Source organism: Myotis davidii, unplaced genomic scaffold (genome assembly GCF_000327345.1).
Source record: "Myotis davidii unplaced genomic scaffold, ASM32734v1 scaffold164, whole genome shotgun sequence".
In the NCBI taxonomy this organism is placed as follows: domain Eukaryota; kingdom Metazoa; phylum Chordata; class Mammalia; order Chiroptera; family Vespertilionidae; genus Myotis; species Myotis davidii.
Window position 1 is genome coordinate 3,083,964 of NW_006296417.1, and position 18,860 is coordinate 3,102,823.

The following is an 18,860-nucleotide window of genomic DNA, read 5'->3' on the forward strand; positions in this document are numbered from 1 at the left end:
CCACCATGGGGGGGGGGGCGGGTGAAGGAGAGGGGGTAGGAGGCCGGAGGAAGGAAGCTGCTGCTGCCAGTCAACCCAGAAGGCTTCTCAGGCGAGGGTAACGCCGTTTAAATGTTGACTCCTCCACGTTAGGGAATGGCCCATCTTTGACCTGCATTTCTTTTTTCTAAATTTGTTTTTATTGATTTCAGAGAGGAAGGGGGAGAGAGAGAGAGAGAGAAGGAGAGAGAGAGAGAGAGAGAGAAACATCAATGATGATGAGAGAGAATCATTGATCGGCTGCCTCCTGCACGCCCCACATTGGGGATCGAGCCCGCAACCCGGGCATGTGCCCTGACCGGGAATGGAACCGTGACCTTCTGGTTCACAGGTCAACGCTCAACTACTGAGCCACACTGGCCGGGCCCTGACTGCTCTTTGAGGCTCTGCCGGAGAAATCTGGTTTGGACAGTTCCCCAGTGATTTGGGATTTCACTAATTGTTCCATCCTCCTCATGAGGCCATAAATGGGTTAAATAAAAACTACAGGATTCCTCCCTAAGGATGTCATTTTGATCAAAATAAAAAGAAATCTGGGTTCTTAAAATAGTTAATGTTATGCTAACAACCCAATAATGAGGAAATGTAAGGAGGATGACTCTAGCCTGGTTTTCAACAGAAGCCAGGCTTGTTAGACATTTCTCTTAAAACTGGCTACACCACAGACGGTTATATGGGGTACGGAAGAGCCTATCTCCCCACCCATGCAATGCAAGGGCACTCCAACTGTTGTTAACGGTAGGCGGAGGAAGCACATTCAAAATTCTTAAGTCGTCCACATAGAGAAAACTACTACAATGCCGTATCATGTTCTCCTTGTCAATATGGTGATCACATCCTATTTTGAAGGAAGCCTTGGTTATAAGAAATACGAGTTCAAGTTTTTTTTTTATTAAAAGACAGAGCTTTGCTCAACTCATATCATTCAAATATACCTACCTCCTGTACAAATAAAGCTGACAAAGGTACAGGGATGTGGAAAAGCATTTCTCAGCTAGACCTCAAAGCATGAAATATCATCGATCGACTGCCTCCTACATCTCCCCTAGTGGGGATCAAGCCAGCAATCTGGGCATGTGCCGTGACCAAAGAATCAAACTGGTGACCTCTTGGTTCCTGGGTCAACACTCAACCACTGAGCCACTCAGGCTGGGCTGTAAATTTAACTTGGAAGCTTGGTTTGATGATGTCACTAACTCTGTTTAATTGTCTGACAGACTTTACTGGCATATCTGCTTACTGAGATTAGCGCAGAGACATCTATAGATATAAAAGCCTAAGCGACCAAACAACCGGTTGCTATGATGCGCACTGACCACGAGGGGGCAGATGCTCAACACAGGAGCTGCCCTCTGGTGGTCAGTGCACTCCCACAGCAAACCTCCTATGGCCAGCCAACCTCCCACGGTCCCTCCCCCCAGCTGGCTGGCCCCGATGGCAGGCCAGGCCAAGGGACCCCACCTGTGCACGAATTTGTGCACTGGGCCTCTAGTTCTCCAATAAGAAGCCTTTGATGGCATAACTTGCTCTACTTACCACCACTCAGGAGGCTCTTTGTTAAGGCAGAAACAAAAAGTGATAGAGTCCCTTCCCAGCAAAATTAGTTCCCTACTAACCCTGCCACTAATACGTAAACCTTGGGAAATTCCCTTCTACAACCACCACCCATTGACCATCTACCTCTCCCGTGCTCTCCTGCCAGAGGAATGTGCTTCTGTTGCTATAATTACTTCCAAGAGCTGACCCTCCAGGCTCCCAGTTCACTGTCCCTGTGGCCTTTTCTTGCTTCCTAGCGCGTCTAGAGACCAAAGACTATCATTGCAATTCTTCTCCCACTGCAATTCTTCCATGAACTCCGACACTCCTCCAACCGATCTTGTTGGCAGGTCTGGGTAGACCCCCGCATTCAGCAAGTACTCACATGCCAGGCTCTATTCTAGGTGCTGGTGATACAAACCAAACCCATGTCCTGCGGGAGCTTATTCCCGTAACAAGGGGGACAAGAGCATTCAGGTAAATAAAACACCTAGGATTCTGGAAGACAGCAAGAGCCACGTGAAAAATAAAGCAGGTCTGAGGGTTGCGATTTTAAATATGGCGGGTCAGGGAAGACCTCACCGAGGTAACACTGAAGCCAGTACCTTTTCTGCTGTGTTCCGTACTGTGTACACCTTTCCTGGCCCACTAATAAACCTGGCAGAGCTCTGTGTGTAAGAATATTCACTGCAACTTTAAGTATAATAGCACTGAAAGTTAGAAGCGACCTAGCCGAGTCAGTAATGAGAGGGCAGTTTGTTAAATTAAAGAACAGATTTACAGACTATTACGTAGCCATTATTAAAACACAAAGCTAGTGCATGAAAGGCCAGAATTTGTACCCAGACTTTCCACTTCCACAGTGATACCTAGACTATAATAGTTTCAAACTCTGACCACATTCAAATAATATCAACTGCAAGTCTGACATAATATGTATGAGAAGCTCATCAGGTATGTGAATTGGGTTTTGTTATCATAAATTTTACAGGATCCAGAGCAAGTTTTCAACCATAGGAAACCACAATGAAGAGGCCACTCCTCCGACACTGGGGTTCCAGCATCCAAACTGAATATCCACGTCTGGTTCCGAAAGTGAAGATTTATGTATGTGGTACATAACATCCAATAAGCCCAGAGTGAACGCCAGCCAACTTCCCAGTGTCCTAGCTGCGATACAACCATCAACAGCCAACCAGCCTCTGCTTCCTACCTTGTTCAGCATGGTGTACCTCACGAGAAAGTTCAAATTCGATGTTAACATACTGTAAACCCTGTCAAACCAACTGCAGAAAAAACCATGTTTTCTAGTACTAACAGCATTAGTCATTCAGGGGAGAAGTTCAAAGATACATCTGCTGAGGTACAACAACAAAGTCAGATCGAATGTCAGAGAATAGACGACGCAGATCAACAAGGTGTCAGTCTGTACTCACTTGTGGCTGCCCACACACCACGAGTATCGCAAGCCCATTCTACGTGGGTCCGTGCCGCATACTGCAGCTTTAAGGGTGGAGAGCCGGGGCCAGGTCGGCCCTGCCCAAAGGCGTGTTTGCTGCTCCTTCTGGCAGGAAGTGCAGCACCTAGTTCCTCATTTGCGGGCCACTGCAGTATCTTTCACGAAACCACATCACCATCACAGTGCCACCCTCAAGGAGTCCTACCAACTCCACCACAACGCCACCTACATGGACAGAAGCTAAATTGGGAGGGGGGAGGGGAATCAGCGACACCCCCAAAATGAACAGGAGGCTACTCACCATCTTAGATGTTTGTGGGGAACTCACTGCTAGGCTAGTTGTGGATTCATGCACATGCAAATTCACTAGAAATTTTAGCACTGATGGTTTCTCTCTTCCCCCTTTTTTTTTTGGGGGGGGGGGGGGCGTTTATCTTCCTTTTGTTGAGTTGTATGAGTCTTTTATATATTTTGGATATTAAGCCCTTATCAGATATATCATTGGCAAATATGTTCTCCCATACAGTAGGTTCCCTTTTCATTTTGATGGTGGTTTCTTTTGCTGTGCAGAAGATTTTTATTTTGATGCAGTCCCATTTGTTTTCTTGTTAGTTTCCTTTGCCCTAGGACAGTGGTCAGCAAACTCATTAGTCAACAGAGCCAAATATCAATAGTACAACAATTGAAATTTCTTTAGAGAGCCAGCTCCTGAATGGGGGGGGGGAGCAGTTACTTTCATTTCTCTGAAGTGCAATGCCCTCATCTGTAAAGTGAGAATACCAAGTTTATTGTGAGATCAGATGCATGGAAAGGGTTGGCCTAGTGCTTGGCCCTCCCAAAGTGCTCAACCGACTACATGGTATTGGCTGCTGTAGTTCTAAAGAACAGAAAAGAAGGAAGTTTCTGAGTATGAGACATTAAAAATAAAAAAGGAACAGGAGTCTGGGAGGTAACTGTCAGGCAACTACACAGGTGTCATCCTAAACTATTTACTCCCGAAAATCCGAGGGGAAAATGGGGCTTTAATTCCCTAGTGTTTCAAGAGATAGCATTACAGCTGTGGGGTGGCACTGACCTGGCAAAAGTATGTCAGAAACTGATGGTGGAGCAGCCGTGCCACATTCATTCACGGCTGGGGGTCACCTTATTGCCAATGAGTATTTCTTCCTAGGTCTCCAAATAAAGGGACATCTACGTTCCTAAGAACTTCACAAGCATACTCTCCTTTAATCTTCTGTTGTTGTTAATCCTCACGCAAGGATATTTTTTCCACTGACTTTTCTTATTTTTAAAAAGAATAATTTTGGGGGGTGGGGGCAGCCGGGGAGTGGCCAATGAGGGGGAAAGGAGACTTATGTAATACTTGAAACAATAAAGAATTTAGATTTTAAAAAAAGAGTAATTTTTACTCCTCTTAATAAATGCAGGTAAAATTTTCAACTCACTTGTATGACTTCAAGAAAACTTCAAAACTGAACCACCACCACCACCACCACCAAGGTGTGATGGTTCCTAAAGGTTTGTGCTTTTCAGAGGATGGAAGGTGCCAACTGATCCTTCATTTGCTCACAGGCAAACGTCAAGTCTTATCACAGGTTCATGTTTTCTTCCACTAAGGTCTATCGCGAAGTCAGAAGTATTTTCAAAACCACACGCTGTTGCCATGGAGAATGTGTTCTCATTGGCTAAGATGTATAACCTCACAGCTCTTTGAAGAAAACCTCTGAGGCCGAAACATTCATAGGCTGGGCCATTTGCCTGCGGACAGCAGGGAGGGAAGAGAAGTGGACCGAAGGAAAACAAGACTATGGAACGGCTTTGTTGCTGCAGCCCACTTCCCACACCAGCCCATGTTCTCAGAGAGTCCAGACAGTGTGACAAAGTCCATGGGGCGTTACAGCCTCGTTCCGATTCCTGCTCCATTACTTGCCAGCTACGCGGTCATCTGGTGAAGAGCGGATATAATGCCCACCCCCCTAGGGCAGTGATGGCGACCCTATGACAAGCGTGTCAGAGGTGACACGCGAACTCATTTTTTTTGGTTGATTTCTTTGTTAAGTGGCATTTAAATATATAAACTAAATATCAAAAATATGTCTTTGTTTTACGATGGTTGCAAATATCAAAAAATTTCTATATGTGACACGGCACCAGACTTAAGTTAGGGTTTTTCAAAATGCTGACACGCCGAGCTCAAAAGGTTCGCCATCACTACCCTAGGGGTTGGGGAGAGGATAAAATATATGAGAATTTATGCAAAATGCCGAGCAGAAATACAGATGGCAACTGGTGCTCCTGTTACATAAATACAAGGGTTATCCTCAGAAAGTGCCTTTAGAGAAATCCTGAAATTATTATTTGAATGGCTTTGAAAACACACACACACACACACACACACACACACACACACACACACACAGAAACTAGGAAATATCAAAATTCTTAAAATGCTTCAGTGGGAAATTTACCAAACAAGTCACTGAAAACCAGATCTATGAATCAGAGGAATCAGTTTGATTAAAAGACTGACAGTGTCACCAAACACGACTGCTCATAAAATCCTATCAATAAACCTTAAAAAGAACAGGCTTGTGAATCATGACAACTGTTACCTACATAGCCTTGGGCAAGGTATGTAGCCTCTCTGGGTCTCTCTCCTCATCTGTGGAGTACAGTACTGACTGTACTAATCTGACCACACTTTAGATGTCTGCTGAGAAATTTAATGAGAATTTGTAAAGCACCAATGTAGCAGATACTCACTCTTTAATAAATGCCACTGCCCTTCCCCCACTTCCTACTTTCCACCCAGCCCCAGCACCGTATCTTTTTTTCTTCTTCTTCTTCTTTAAATATATTTTATTGATTCCCCACAGAGAGGAAGGGAGAGAGGTAGAGAGCCAGAAACATCGATGAGAGAGAAACATCAATCAGCCGCCTCCTGCACACCCCCTACTGGGGATGTGCCCGCAACCCAGGTACATGCCCTTGACCAGAACCGAACCTGGGACCCCTCAGTCCGCAGGCCGACGCTCTATCCACTGAGCCAAACCGGTTTCGGCAGCACCGTATCTTTACCAAGAGACAGAGACCCGATCACATGGTGAGAAAGGAGGGCAGGAAGATGGATGGATGAATACATGGATAAGTGAACGAATGGACAGGTGGACAGATGGGTGTGACTCAGGCTAGATGAATGTAAAGCATATTTTAAAAACCCTGGCTATTATGTGGAAGGTACATTTGTACATTTACTTCATTCTTTCCTCCGCTGAGGAAAAGCAAAGGCTCCAAACTGGCCATGCACCCGATGGGCTACGAAGGACCCACTTGTCGAGTCCTTGCAGGGACCATAAGGAGGCAAGCCTATGTTAACAGAACATCTTGCTCAATTGCACTCGGCTCCATTGTGAAATACGTACACTTGAGTAGCTGCTCTACCCTCTGACCTGAACCCAGGTTTCAAGTGCAAATGTGTCCAAAGAAGGACCTGAGAAACGAGAGACACTAACTCTCTGAGAGGGGCCAGCATCGCCCACCACAGTGGACCATGACTCACGGCCTAGGGTCTGCCAGGCTGGGTCTGCGCTCTGTGCACACGTGTCATCCCAAACTGGGCAGACCACAGGCCTGTGATCCTGGGCCTGGTTCTGTTACTTGTAGCCTTAGGACTTTGGGAACTCACTTCATCTCTCTGGCCTCAGTTTCCTCAATTACTAAACCGGGGTAATACCTACCGTACTCACTCATTAAATTGTCACAGGAATGAAATACAAAAAGACTGGCTAAATGTAACCAACAATACGTTTAAACCCATCTGATGGGTAATAGAAACATCAAACTATGGTACTGAGACTCCTGTTCCCCTCAGGCAAGGAGAGGCTAGGAAAACTTAGAGCCTTTTCCTCATCACGTGCCAGTCATACTCTATCCCAGTGGCCTCTTCCTGCGTCTGTCCTATTTCTGTAGAGGGAGTAATACGGGCCTCAGAATTCCACAGATGTGCATGTAACAGCAGCTTGATCACTTTTCTATGAAGCATTGAGCTCGTCACTTTAGTTCTCTGAGCCTTCATATTTCATCAGTAAAATACACATAATGCCTACATGAGAAAGGGTGTCATAGGGTGAAATGAAATATTAGCTATAACAATCAACAATGCACTGCAGGCATTCGATAAATAAAGAGTTGTTGAACTGATACTGAAAATGAGATGGTTATGAGGACAAAACATTTTGGCACTCGCTCTTTGGACAAATGAAATATCTCGCCATTTTTATGTCAATACTCCGCAGTTAAAATCCTTACGAGAAATATTCCTTTTGTAATGGTGGCCGCATTGTAAATGATTCCTTAACGACCTAGAGTTCCCTGTGCCATCAACCCAGAGTCATCGAGACATCACAGCCAGTGTCAGAGAGCCAAACTAATTCTTTTAAAGTGATATCTATTACACTTGGGAATAATTTCAAACTCTTATCAAGTAGGGACATCCAAATGCTGCCTGGAAACATTTCAAGATTTTGGAAAAATGTCCTTAATGGATGAAAAACTGATACAGACCTAGAGGAAAAGGAGGAAAATTAAGAAAAGGGCAATAAGAGAGAATATTTTTGTCAGTCACTATGCTATGCACGCTCCATGCATTCTTTTGTTGTTGTTAATCCTCACTAGAGGATATTTTTCCATTGATTTTTAGAGGGAGTGGAAAGGAGGGGGAGAGACAGAGAGAGAAATGTCGGTGTGAGAGAGACACATCCATTGGTTGCCTCCCGCACGCACCCTGACCAGGGCCAGGAATTGAGCCTGCAACTGAGGTATGTACCCTTGACCGGAATCGAACCTGGGGCCCCTCAGTCTGTGGGCCAACACTCTATCCACTGAGCCAAACCGGCTAGGGCTCTCCAAGCATTCTTTCATTTATTTCTCAAAGCAACCCACTCTTCCTTGAAATTCTAGCAGAGTCTACTAATACCACAGTAAGACTGGGGGATTGAGTAAAAATCACCCCACAAGCTTTTTAAATGGCTAATTATGACCCAGCACTTTTTCTAGGTGACAGAACCGCAACCTAGAGGAAGAGCCAGCAGAATCCCAGGCCGAGGCTGGACCTGCAGCACCGTGCTCACACTCTCTCATGCGGGCCTCTGTGCAGGTTTCCGAATCTGGCTTCCCCTTTGTTTCCCTTTCTTATTGTGGGATGAGTGGTCTTCACACAGTAACAGGGGAGGCACCATGAAGCAAGCCAGACCTCTTCTCCAAGAACACACACTCCAGTTTCCTTTAAGCTGTGCTGCAATAGGTCTTGTGACACCCTCACCAGCATATAATGCAGCTGTTGTAATCGCTTCATTTCCCCATTTGGATGGCAATCCTTAACCAACCCTGCTTCCCAGCAAAACTCGGGGCCCTGAGATCACAGTTAGGGGAACTGCACTGGAATCGCCTAATGGTTATACTAAGTCACTGGTTTCAACTACTGGAACGAGGCCTGTCTTCTGGAGCCCTGAGGCAAGAGCAGAGGGAATCCAGTCACTGGCCAGATGGGAAGCACGGAGGAATGGGGCATATCGCTTCTGGAATACTGTCATAGGGGAGCTCAAGTATCCACCTCTCATTTGAGATGAAGGGCGCCCCTCCTCCCGTCACTGTATCTGCGGCACCCATTACAAAGCTTCCTGCAAAGAACTTTCTGTCTGGCTCGCCTGGGAAAGCTATAAGCGTAACACCTAAAGCAGAAACAAGAAAAACAGCTGTTGATATGACAGTAAGTAGCTTTATATTCAGGGATCTCTTCTGGGCCATTGTACACTGTCCCACACTCACAGCTAATAGTAGTCAACTATGAACTGCAACTAAATGAAGTTTGCCGTGAGCAAAACATCTGAGAATTAGGGAATACTGACTTAATTTACAAGGATTCCCTCAATTGCTAAAGACCAGGGATCCAAGGTTCATTCTTCAGTTACGGAGCAGAAAGATGACAATGATCATAACACAATAAAAATATATTCAATAAAAACTGTACTTGAAATTTCTGCGTTTTATAAATATTCCAATGGAAAAATGTTGCCTGTTATAATGCATTTATTTTTCTATTTACAAAAGGAAAAAAATTCGAGTATTTTAACCAATAGCCTTTCTTCAGAAAACTCTCTGAAGAGTCAGACTGTATGACAACCGAATCCACACACACACACACACACACACAGGCTATTCTACAGCGATTTCCAAGACAACTCGGTTGCTTTTTACTGCTATTCATACGAATAGATGATTGCTCTGATTTTATTCACAGAAATACATTCAAACCTAACCTCCGTGGTTCAGTATATTTCCCGCATGCAGTTATATTAAAGTATTCACTTCTAATGAAGTCTTACAAGTGGCAGAGACATACCACCAAAAAGGTATGGCACAGGGAAACTCCTTCCTCCTGTACTAAACAGGGATCGACTAGACACCTGGCCATAGAATGCTACCCCCACAGACAAGACTTACAACAAAAGGCGAGAGCAGTGCAGGCAGGAGGCAAAGGGGAGAGAAACGGTGGTGTGACTTACGTGTGTCACTCTCACAGTGAGGCAGGAGCAGGCTGACAAAGCCTCCAGCGGAAGGCAGGGCACGGAGCAAACACACCGAGATGCCAAGTGGGTGGTACAACCATGAGTCAGGGGTGGGGTCGGTGGGGAGGGAAGGGGAGGGAGAACGAGCACTTACTCGGTCAGGAGCTTGTGCAACTTGTGATAACCCCGCTGCAAGGCCAAGCTGGCAGGTGTCGCTCCTTCCTGGTTGTGGATGCTGAGCGCTCCTCGGCCACCTGGCTTCTGCAACAGGAGCCACGTGAGCCTCAGCAGGCCCAGCCGCACGGCAAAATGCATCAGTGTCTCCCGGGGGCCGCCATCTGCAGAGGGGGAGAGGGTGTGGAGAAGCGAGGGGAGAAGGTGAAAAACAAAAAAGCAAACCAACAAAAAGGCAAGGTGGGTGAACACCACGACCTCCAAGTACCCAAGATCCTAAAGTTAAGGCCACAACGTACAACATGAACGATTCTGTAGTGGCCGGGGAAAGACAGCTCTCCAGGGAAAACAAAATAACGTTAGAAAAAAAAATGAGGAGCAAAATCTCCAATAGGAGACAGTTCCACATGAGGATCAAGCTTTTTCTACATTCCAATTTAATACACCGGTTCTATGAACTGATATATGAGCTAATTTATAAGGGTGGCTCCACACATATATTCTTTTCCTTACCAAAAAAAAGTGGGTGGCCCAGCAGGTGTGGCTCAGTGGTTGAGAGTCCACCTATGAAGCAGGAGGTCATGGTTCGATTCCAGATCAGGGCACATGCCCGGGTGGTGGGCTCGATCCCCAGTAGGGGCGTGCAGGAGGCAGCCGATCGATGATTCTCTGTCATCATTGATATTTTTTTCTCTCTCTCCCCCTCTCTCTTCCTCTCTGAAATCAATAAAAATATACATATTCTTTAAAAAGTGGATGTAGGTCACAACATGGGGATCCAGCAGGAAGTTATTGATTTTGTCCCTTTTGCATCCGTTTAAACGCTAGTTTTAAACCTACAATTTAGGATTAATCTGTTCTTTCCTCTCTGTACCTATATATTTTTCCTCTGATGTCCCTTTGTATTTTTCCTCTCTTCTGAGAGTTACTCAACTGTGTTTTCAGACCACTAACTGCATTTCCTATGATGTCAATGGGGTCCTTTGTCCCCGTCTGAATTGAATTATGCCATGGGATGCTGGATGTCCTCACATCATGTCAGCCAACTCCCTGTCCATCTTTGCCCTCATTGTGATGGCTTCTCTGCAGATGTAATTAAAGCCCTAATCAGTTCATTTAATAAGGAAGATATCCCGGATAAGCCGGCGGGCCTGAGGCAGTTGGAAGGCTTCGAAGGCAGGACTGTTTCCCCGGGAGAGAGAACCCGCCTGTGGGAGCCGGTGTCTGGGAGCTGGCGGTGTCTACGCTCCAGAGCTCCATCCTGCTCCGTCTCCCCTTCCCACAGTCTGAGGACCACACTATGGCTCACGCTGGTGAGTTTGAGCTTCCCTGCCCATGACCTTCTATTCTTGCTCGACAAATTTGGGGCTTGCTTAGTGAGCCCCCACAATCACGCAAGCTATTCCCGATAATAATTTTTTTTTTAATATATTTTTATCTCAGAGAGGAAGGAAGAGGGAGAGACAATCATGGATCAGCTGCCTCCTACACGCCCCCTACTGGGGATCGAGCCCACAACCTGGGCACGTGTCCTGACCGGGAATCAAACCGTGACCTCCTGGTTCCTATGTCTCAACCTCTGAGACATACCGGCTGCGCTTCCTGTAATAAATCTTAATACATACTTGTTCCCCCTAATGGTTGTGATTCTCTGCTGAAAGCTGACTGACATACTCATTAAACCTATTTTTCTCCTTGCTGCTTCCTTCTCTAATTTCATTAGAAGCCTGTCTTCTTCGATCTTTTAAAGGACAAATGGAAAATCTCTTCTAAATTTTTCTTTCGTTTCTTAAAGAAAATTACACTCAGAGAGCCTTCCATCTGAACACTCATGATATGTTCCATTTCCTTTATGCTGTAATGTTCTTTTGTAGGCCATATGTTGGCTGGTTGGTTTTCCTGGTTAACCATCAACTGGAAAAATCCCTTTGTTGCCCCAGCTCTTACCCACAGAGCAGGTATAGGAAATGCCTAGGTCCCCCCTGCTATCTACTCATATGCTGAAAGCACCTCCCGTACATACGTGCCCAGATGTGCAGAGAAAGCTGATGTGCCCGGAGAGCAATTCAGCTATGAAATGCTAGGTGGCTGCATCTTCTTCAAATTGCCAGATTTCCTAACTAAGCAAAGCGCTGCAGGTTCTCTGAACAATATAGCAATCAAAGCCTATGTGTACTTCTCTTACCCCATCGATCCACCCAGAGGCCCGGCTACAGTAACTTCCGAATCTCTATCTATGAGACGCCAATATCCACATTCTTTCTACTACTCTGAACTGCCTCTCAAATACACCTGAAGCTCGTATGACGCAGGAAGTCTACACCCCGTGGGGAAGGAGAACAAAAGGCCGGTGTGAGATGTGGGCTCTTGGAAAAATGACACTTGTAATCTTGCGACAGAATCAAGGTTTGACAGGCAACAAAGCCTGGTGGAGCTGAGGTCCTGCCATTACTAGAAACTGCTTGTCTTGGGAGTCAGGACAGTAGTAATCCTCTGTGAAGGGAAAAATCCCTCAGCAGTCTTTTCATATTTCATTATTTTCTTTTGTAGTAGCTATGACAACTGAAAAATACATAAATACTAGCGAGTGCAGCTAAGGAAAAATTTCCATGAACACCTATGGAACAAGTTTGGAACAGGGAGCAAATGATTACGGTTGAGGTTCTCTTAACCAACATCAGATACCCAGAACTGAGAACGCACAGGCTGTTTTCAGCAAAGTCTTTCTTCAGCCTGTCTCCTCCTCCTCTCCACCCAAACTTCTCTCTGTGGGAGGATGCCCACCTCCCGCGACAATGAGCTTTCCTTTTCACCTAGTCCCACGGTGCCACGACTGACTAAGAATGAGGCGTCCCCGGCGTGTTTCTCCTCCTTCAATAGGCCCACCCTCTGACCTGAGAGGTATGCTGATTGCTACTGTTCCGGGTTCTTTCCGGGGAAAAAGCATATTAATCCATCATTTTCACTCACCACCAAGGCATTAAAAAGCTAAAACAACTGGCCCAGTCGGTGTGGCTCAGCAGTTGAGCACTGACCCAGGAACCAACAGGTCACTGGTTCAATTCGAGGTTAGGGTAGATGCCCGGGTTGTGGCCTCTATCCCCAGTAGGGGGCGTGCAGGAGGCAACCAATCAATGATTCTCTCTCATCATTTGTTTTTATTTCTCTCCCTCTCTCTTCCCTTCTGAAATCAATAAAAACATACTCTAAAAAAAGAAAAGAAAAGCTCTAGCAGATTTAGCTCAGTGGATAGAGCATCGGCCTGAGACAGAAGGGCCCTGGGTTGAATTCCAGTCAAGGGTATGTACCTGGGTTGCAGGCTCCATCCCCGCCCCAGTCGGGGCTCATGCCAACCAATCGCTGTCTCTCTCTCACATTGGTGTTTCTCTTTTTGTCTCTTCCCCTCCCTTTCACTCTCTCTAAGAATCAATAAAAAATATCCTTAGGTGAGATTAACTAACTAAATACATGCATACATGCAATTTTTAAAAAAAAGCTAAAACAACTGATACTTGGTAACTCACAGGGAAGGCATCCTTACCCCACCATCCACTCCTCCCAGATGAATCCTTACTGGTATTTAAGGGAGAACTAAAGCTAAAAGAACAGGCTGCTTTAGGCCACTAGAGATTAAAGAACACTTAGAAGAATTCAAATGGACAAACGCTCTCTTTGCTCATGTTTAAAGTGAGGATTAACTTTAGAAATAAGTTAAAGCAAAACAGAAACAGTCTCATTATGCTGTTCTTTCCTTTTATAAGACATGTTCCTTTCCCTCATCAGAGCTCAAATTTGTCTCTAAAAGGCTACTGCATATTGGCCCCGGTATGTTCAAAATGCACAGCTCTGCTCACTAGCACACATGATCCAAATTATTTTCCTCCACTTTACACGTGAAGAAACTGAGAAACAGATCAGCATTCTGCACAAAGCCTTGCAGTGAAGCCAGGAGATAAACAAACTGACTCCACTGCCTATGTTTTCCCGTTTACAATAGGAAAGCTAAACCAGAAGTTCTTAATTTCACGTCCATTCCTGCGGTTCAAGGCAGCAATGAATCCCTGAAATTATATGTAAATTTCTGCAGGCCTATATGTATTTTTTTCCGTAGGAGAAATCTGAGCTATTTTAAAAGGAGTCACTGACCTGAAAAAAAAAAAAAGTAAAAGCTCCACATCCGAACAATTAGTATGAGGATTAAGCACAAACCTTACATGACGCCTTTGTACAAGCATTAAGCTGGAATACCACTAAATATCCTCGCCTTTAATAGCAAGGAGCCCTGTTAGGTAACAAGTGCCCTACTTACCTGTTTCATTATCCCAGGCAACAAGCTCACTTGGTACCTTCTTTCTTTAAACAACTTTTAAAAAGTGTTAGAGGTACAACTCAACGTGAGCAGAATGTTCCTCTACATCATCCCGGGACAGCAAGCGAGCCCCTCTCAACTGAAGCTACTCTGCCCTTAAAACACTCAGTCTTTGTAGATTCTAATCCCCAACTGACTGAACAGTTAAAACTGCAGAATTCGAATCCAGCCCTTGAAACCAGATTCCTGCTCCCAGTTGTTGACTCAAAGGCAGGAATATATTAAGACCTTTCCATGCATTTCACCTTGCAAAGTGTACCCCTAACTTGTTCATTTTCATTTGTTCTTTAATTATTTTTAATGTATGTAAAAATTCACTTTTGTACAGTCTCATGATTTGGAACACATGCATGGATTCTTATAACCACCACTGCCAAAATGCAGAACCATTCCAACACCCAAAGAATTCCCTCAGATACCCCTCTGCTGTCAGACGCCCCCCGCTCCTAGACTTGGCAACTACCAATCGAGTTTCTGTGCCTATAATTTTGCCTTTTCCAGAATCTCTCATAAATGAAATCATACAGTGAACACCCTTTGGACACTGACTTTCTTACTTAGCACAATGCATTTCAAATGCATCCAAGTTGTTGCACATGGCAATAGTTCTTATTGCTGAGTAATATTCAAGTGTGGATGTACCACGGCTTGTTTATACATTCGCCGAGTGAGAGAGATCTGGGTTACTTCCAGTTTTTGGTGATTATAAATAACTTGCCATAGGCAATATTTGTGTGAAGATTTTTTGAGTGAATGGAAGATTTCTGTTCTCTAGGAGGAATAGGCAGAAGTGGAATTGCTGGGTCATACAGTAAATGTACATGTGACATTATAAGAAACTGCCAAACCATCTCCTAGAGTGGTGATATCACTCTGCACTCCCAGAGTGGAAGGGAAGATGAGGACAGAGCGAGAGAAACATTGACGTGAGAGAGCAAGCACATCAGTTAGTCGCCTCCGGCAAGTACCCTAACCAGGGCCAGGGATCGAGCCTGCAACTGAGATACATGCTCTTGACCTAAATCGAACATGGACCCTTCAGTCCGCAGGCCTATGCTCTATCCACTGAGCCAAACCGGCTAGGGCTGGCACTTGGTATGTTAACCTTAGCTTTCCTCATAGCTGTGTAATGGTACCTCACTGTGATGTTAATGCATTTTCCTAAGTGTTCACATTTGCTTTAACCTGTGCTAGCACTACTTGAGCAATTATACAATAGAAGCTTAAGAAGTCCACGGAAAGTCCACAAAAAAATTAAAGCTGGTCAGTTCCCTATTAAAGACAAGGAAGCTAAGGCCCAGAGAGGGGAACTGAGACGCCTAAAGCTTCAGACCTGCGCTTTTTCTAGTACACTTGACCTTTGAACAAGGGGGTAGGGGCACCGCCGATGCAGTCAAAAATCAGCATATAACTCAGTCAGCCTTCTGTGCAGGTGGATTCCCACCCGTAGACTGAAATCACGCGTACAAGACGCCTGCACAATTGAAACCCACGTTGCTCAGGGTGAAATGGATTTCTTGTTGATATGGTAACAGGAACAAACTATCCAACTCCCGTGCCTTCTTTAAAGAAACAAAGAAACAAAACCATAAAAACACCAGAAGCTCCACAAGTAACTACTGCACCCCATCTTGACAGAGACTCATGAATGGCAACCGGAATAAGCAGTCCCAGGCCAGCGCAGACACAGTGGGGCTCTGGGTGTTTGGCCCCAACATGAGGTGTCTGGCGAGGCGCTCACGGCCTGCACAAGGGCAAACACTCTGACCTCCAGGTATTGGCACTGCAGAGGGTTCTTGGACACTGTATCAGCAAGGAAAAGGCAGGATAGTGATTTCTTCCTGATTTGATTGTAGAGTCTACATTGCCTTTGTGTTCTACCTGGTCTGCCTTGGCATGTCCACAGTAAGCCCCTGAGGGTAGGGGCGGCATTTCTGCGGCTGGTCACAGACTAACTATTAAATTCAGTGAATACGAGAGAGGCAAAGCTGGCACATACCCCTCACCAATCTTCCATGGGGTCATGGGAGGAAGAAGGCGTGTATTTGATGGGTCTGTGGGAGCAGGAACTGAGCATGCCCCGGGCTCGGCCTCCTCTGGGCATCCCTCCTCAGGATCTATTACCTGCAGAGGGGGTGACTTCGGGTCTGCGCTCCCTAAATAACACGGTCAGCAAAGCTGGGTGGACACTGAAGGGCAGTCCTGTGACCGTCCAGCTCTTTGAGAGATAAAGCAGAAAGGACAGCACATCCTTCGGGCAGGAGGTCTGATGTCAGTCTTCCAACCCAGCTTTACCAGTAACAGAAAAACATGTCCACCTCTCGCTGTGTACCTGCTAACTCTTTCAACTGGATTTGAACGTGGGAGGGAGAGAGGATGTTATTTATTGGACCCCAGGTTTAGGCTGTTTCATTGGAATTTATATATAAAACCATGGCATCTAGTAGATGGCATCTGCCACAGAATAACTATGTGGGAAAACCTCTATCTGACTAAGAGGAACATCAGTGCGGGGGTTTCTTTGTTGTTGTTGTTTTGTGCATCGGCCCATGGACTGAAGGATCTCAGGTTCGATTCCTGACAGTTGCAGGTTCCCCAGCCCTGGTGGGGGCAGTGCAGGAGGCAACCAATCGATGTGTCTCTCTCACTGATATTTCTCTCTCTCTCCCCCTCTTCCCTCCCTTTCACTCTCTGGAAATCAATGGAAAAAATATCCTCCAGTGAGAATTAAAACAAACAAACAAACAAACCAAAAGACCCTGTAAGTATTCCAAACTCAGCGTGTCTTTGTGGGTCATTTAAGTTCTTACCACGCAAAGTCTGATTGGTCCCCAACACATTCCACTCCGCCGGCAGCTTCAGGTGTCGGAAAGCGAGGGCCACCTTCTCATCAAGGGAATTCACATCCGTAGACGGGGGTCCTGACCGATCAAGAAAGCGGGTGAAGTTCAGCGCCTGCTGGTTCCCAGCGCTGGTGGCCAGGAACTGGGCTGCATCATACGCCTCGTCCTGGACGAACTCAAAGTCTTCTTCCGCCACCACAAACACGGGGAGGCCCTCTTTGGAAGCACATAGCAGCACCTTCACTGTCTCACAGCAGTCGTGACCTTGAGAAAATACACGGAACAGGAAGACAGTACAGTGTTAGCCGCCTCCTGCTTAGAGGACCCACATGGCCTCACTGCCCTTCTCGCATGATATACAAGTTCCCTGCCTAGAAGTCGTTCCTTCCCCTGAACTCTGACAGCAATCTTCCAAACTTCTTAAAACTCCATTTCCAGCTCTACTGTTTGCAAATATGACGTAGTCCCTTACCAAACAACAGACAACTGTATCTCAGCTGTCACCATACGTACCGCATAGTGTCTGGCACTGAACAGTCCCTGAGTATTTCAATATATACCGAACTGCGGCTGATCAATTTGAACAAACTTAAAAAAAAAAAAATGAAAGCTCGCCCAGCTGGCATGACTTCGTGGTTGAGCATCGACCTATGAAACAGGAGGTCATGGTTTAATTCCAGGTAAGGGCACGTGCCTGGGGTGTGGACTCGATCTCCAGTAGGGGGCGAGCCAGAGGCAGCTGATCAAGGATTCATCATTGATGCATTAATTTTGTGTGCTGGGCCTCTAATAAAAATATATATTTTTAAAATGTATCTTTCTGATGAGAACAAAATGAAGGAGAGGGAACTGATGCTGTTGCTTTGCCTGGTTAACCGCAGGCACCTGTACATCCATGGCTCCCCTGAGTCCAGGAGCGAGGGAAGGCCCCAGCCGGCAGCTGGGGAAGGGAGGCCCCAGCCACAAGTCAGAAAGCCCCAATCGGCCCTGATTGCTGGCCAGGCCAGGGGAAGGCCCCAGCCAGCCGCTGGCAGCTGGGGAAGGGAGGCCCCAGTCACAAGTCAGAAAGCCCCAATAGGCCCTGATTGCTGGCCAGGCCTAGGGACCCTACCCGTGCATGAATTTTGTGCGCCGGGCCTCTAATAAAAATATATATATTTAAAATGTATCTTTCTGATGAGAACAAAATAAAGGAGAGGGAACTGATGCTGTTGCTTTGCCTGGTTAACCGCAGGCACCTGTACATCCATGGCTCCCCTGAGTCCATTCCCACGCAGGGACTGCTTTTCCACGGGGCGGGAGGCCCAGTGAAACCCTCTATGTGGCCCATGATCCTGGCTTTCCATGCCATGGGCCCAGGCAAACAGAGGTTTCAGACCTGGACAGAACAAACCAAGCTTTCGGTTGTCTTTGCAAGAGAAAACAGCAACTTTTCCCCCACGTTTCCAATGAGAACAGGAAAAGTGATTTTCCACATACTTTTCCCCCAGGGACTTCCTTAAGCCCTTTACCCTGTTACAGAAGAAGTCTCTCGCTGCTGTGTGATTTCAGAATGGTAATCAGTATTTACTAACCACGCACCTACTACATACCAGGCATTTTCTCTACACAGCAAATTCAGGAGCTATGTATTTATCAAGTGTTGTCCGCATCTTATGGATGAGAGAACTGAGACCTCAAGGTTACACACATTAAGAAGTTGCCGAAACTGGTTTGGCTCAGTGGATAGAGTGTCGGCCTGTGGACTGAAAGGTTCCGGGTTCGATTCCTGTCAATGGCATGTGGGAGATGTGCAGGAGGCAGCTGATCGATGTTTCTAACTCTCTGTCTCTCTCCCTTCCTCTCTGTAAAGAATCAATAAAATATATTAAAAA

General features: G+C 45.9%; 2 protein-coding genes across 2 annotated transcripts in view; both read right to left on the reverse strand.

Moving 5' to 3' along the window:
• LOC107184369 (A-kinase anchor protein 13-like) overlaps positions 1–9,821 on the reverse strand; it is a 29,953-nt gene extending 20,132 nt beyond the window's left edge. Inside the window, exon 1 of the mRNA XM_015569134.1 lies at positions 9,755–9,821. The gene's annotated coding sequence lies outside the window, so the exon portion shown is untranslated. The remainder of the gene's footprint in view (positions 1–9,754) is intronic.
• The window catches only part of LOC107184370 (A-kinase anchor protein 13-like), a 32,720-nt gene continuing 21,795 nt past the window's right edge, over positions 7,936–18,860 (reverse strand). The window contains exons 3-5 of the mRNA XM_015569135.1: positions 16,954–17,250; positions 9,751–9,938; positions 7,936–7,947 (exon numbers count right to left, since the gene is read on the reverse strand). Coding sequence (XP_015424621.1) covers positions 9,751–9,938; positions 16,954–17,250 — 485 coding nt within the window. The 3' untranslated portion in view covers positions 7,936–7,947. The remainder of the gene's footprint in view (positions 7,948–9,750; positions 9,939–16,953; positions 17,251–18,860) is intronic.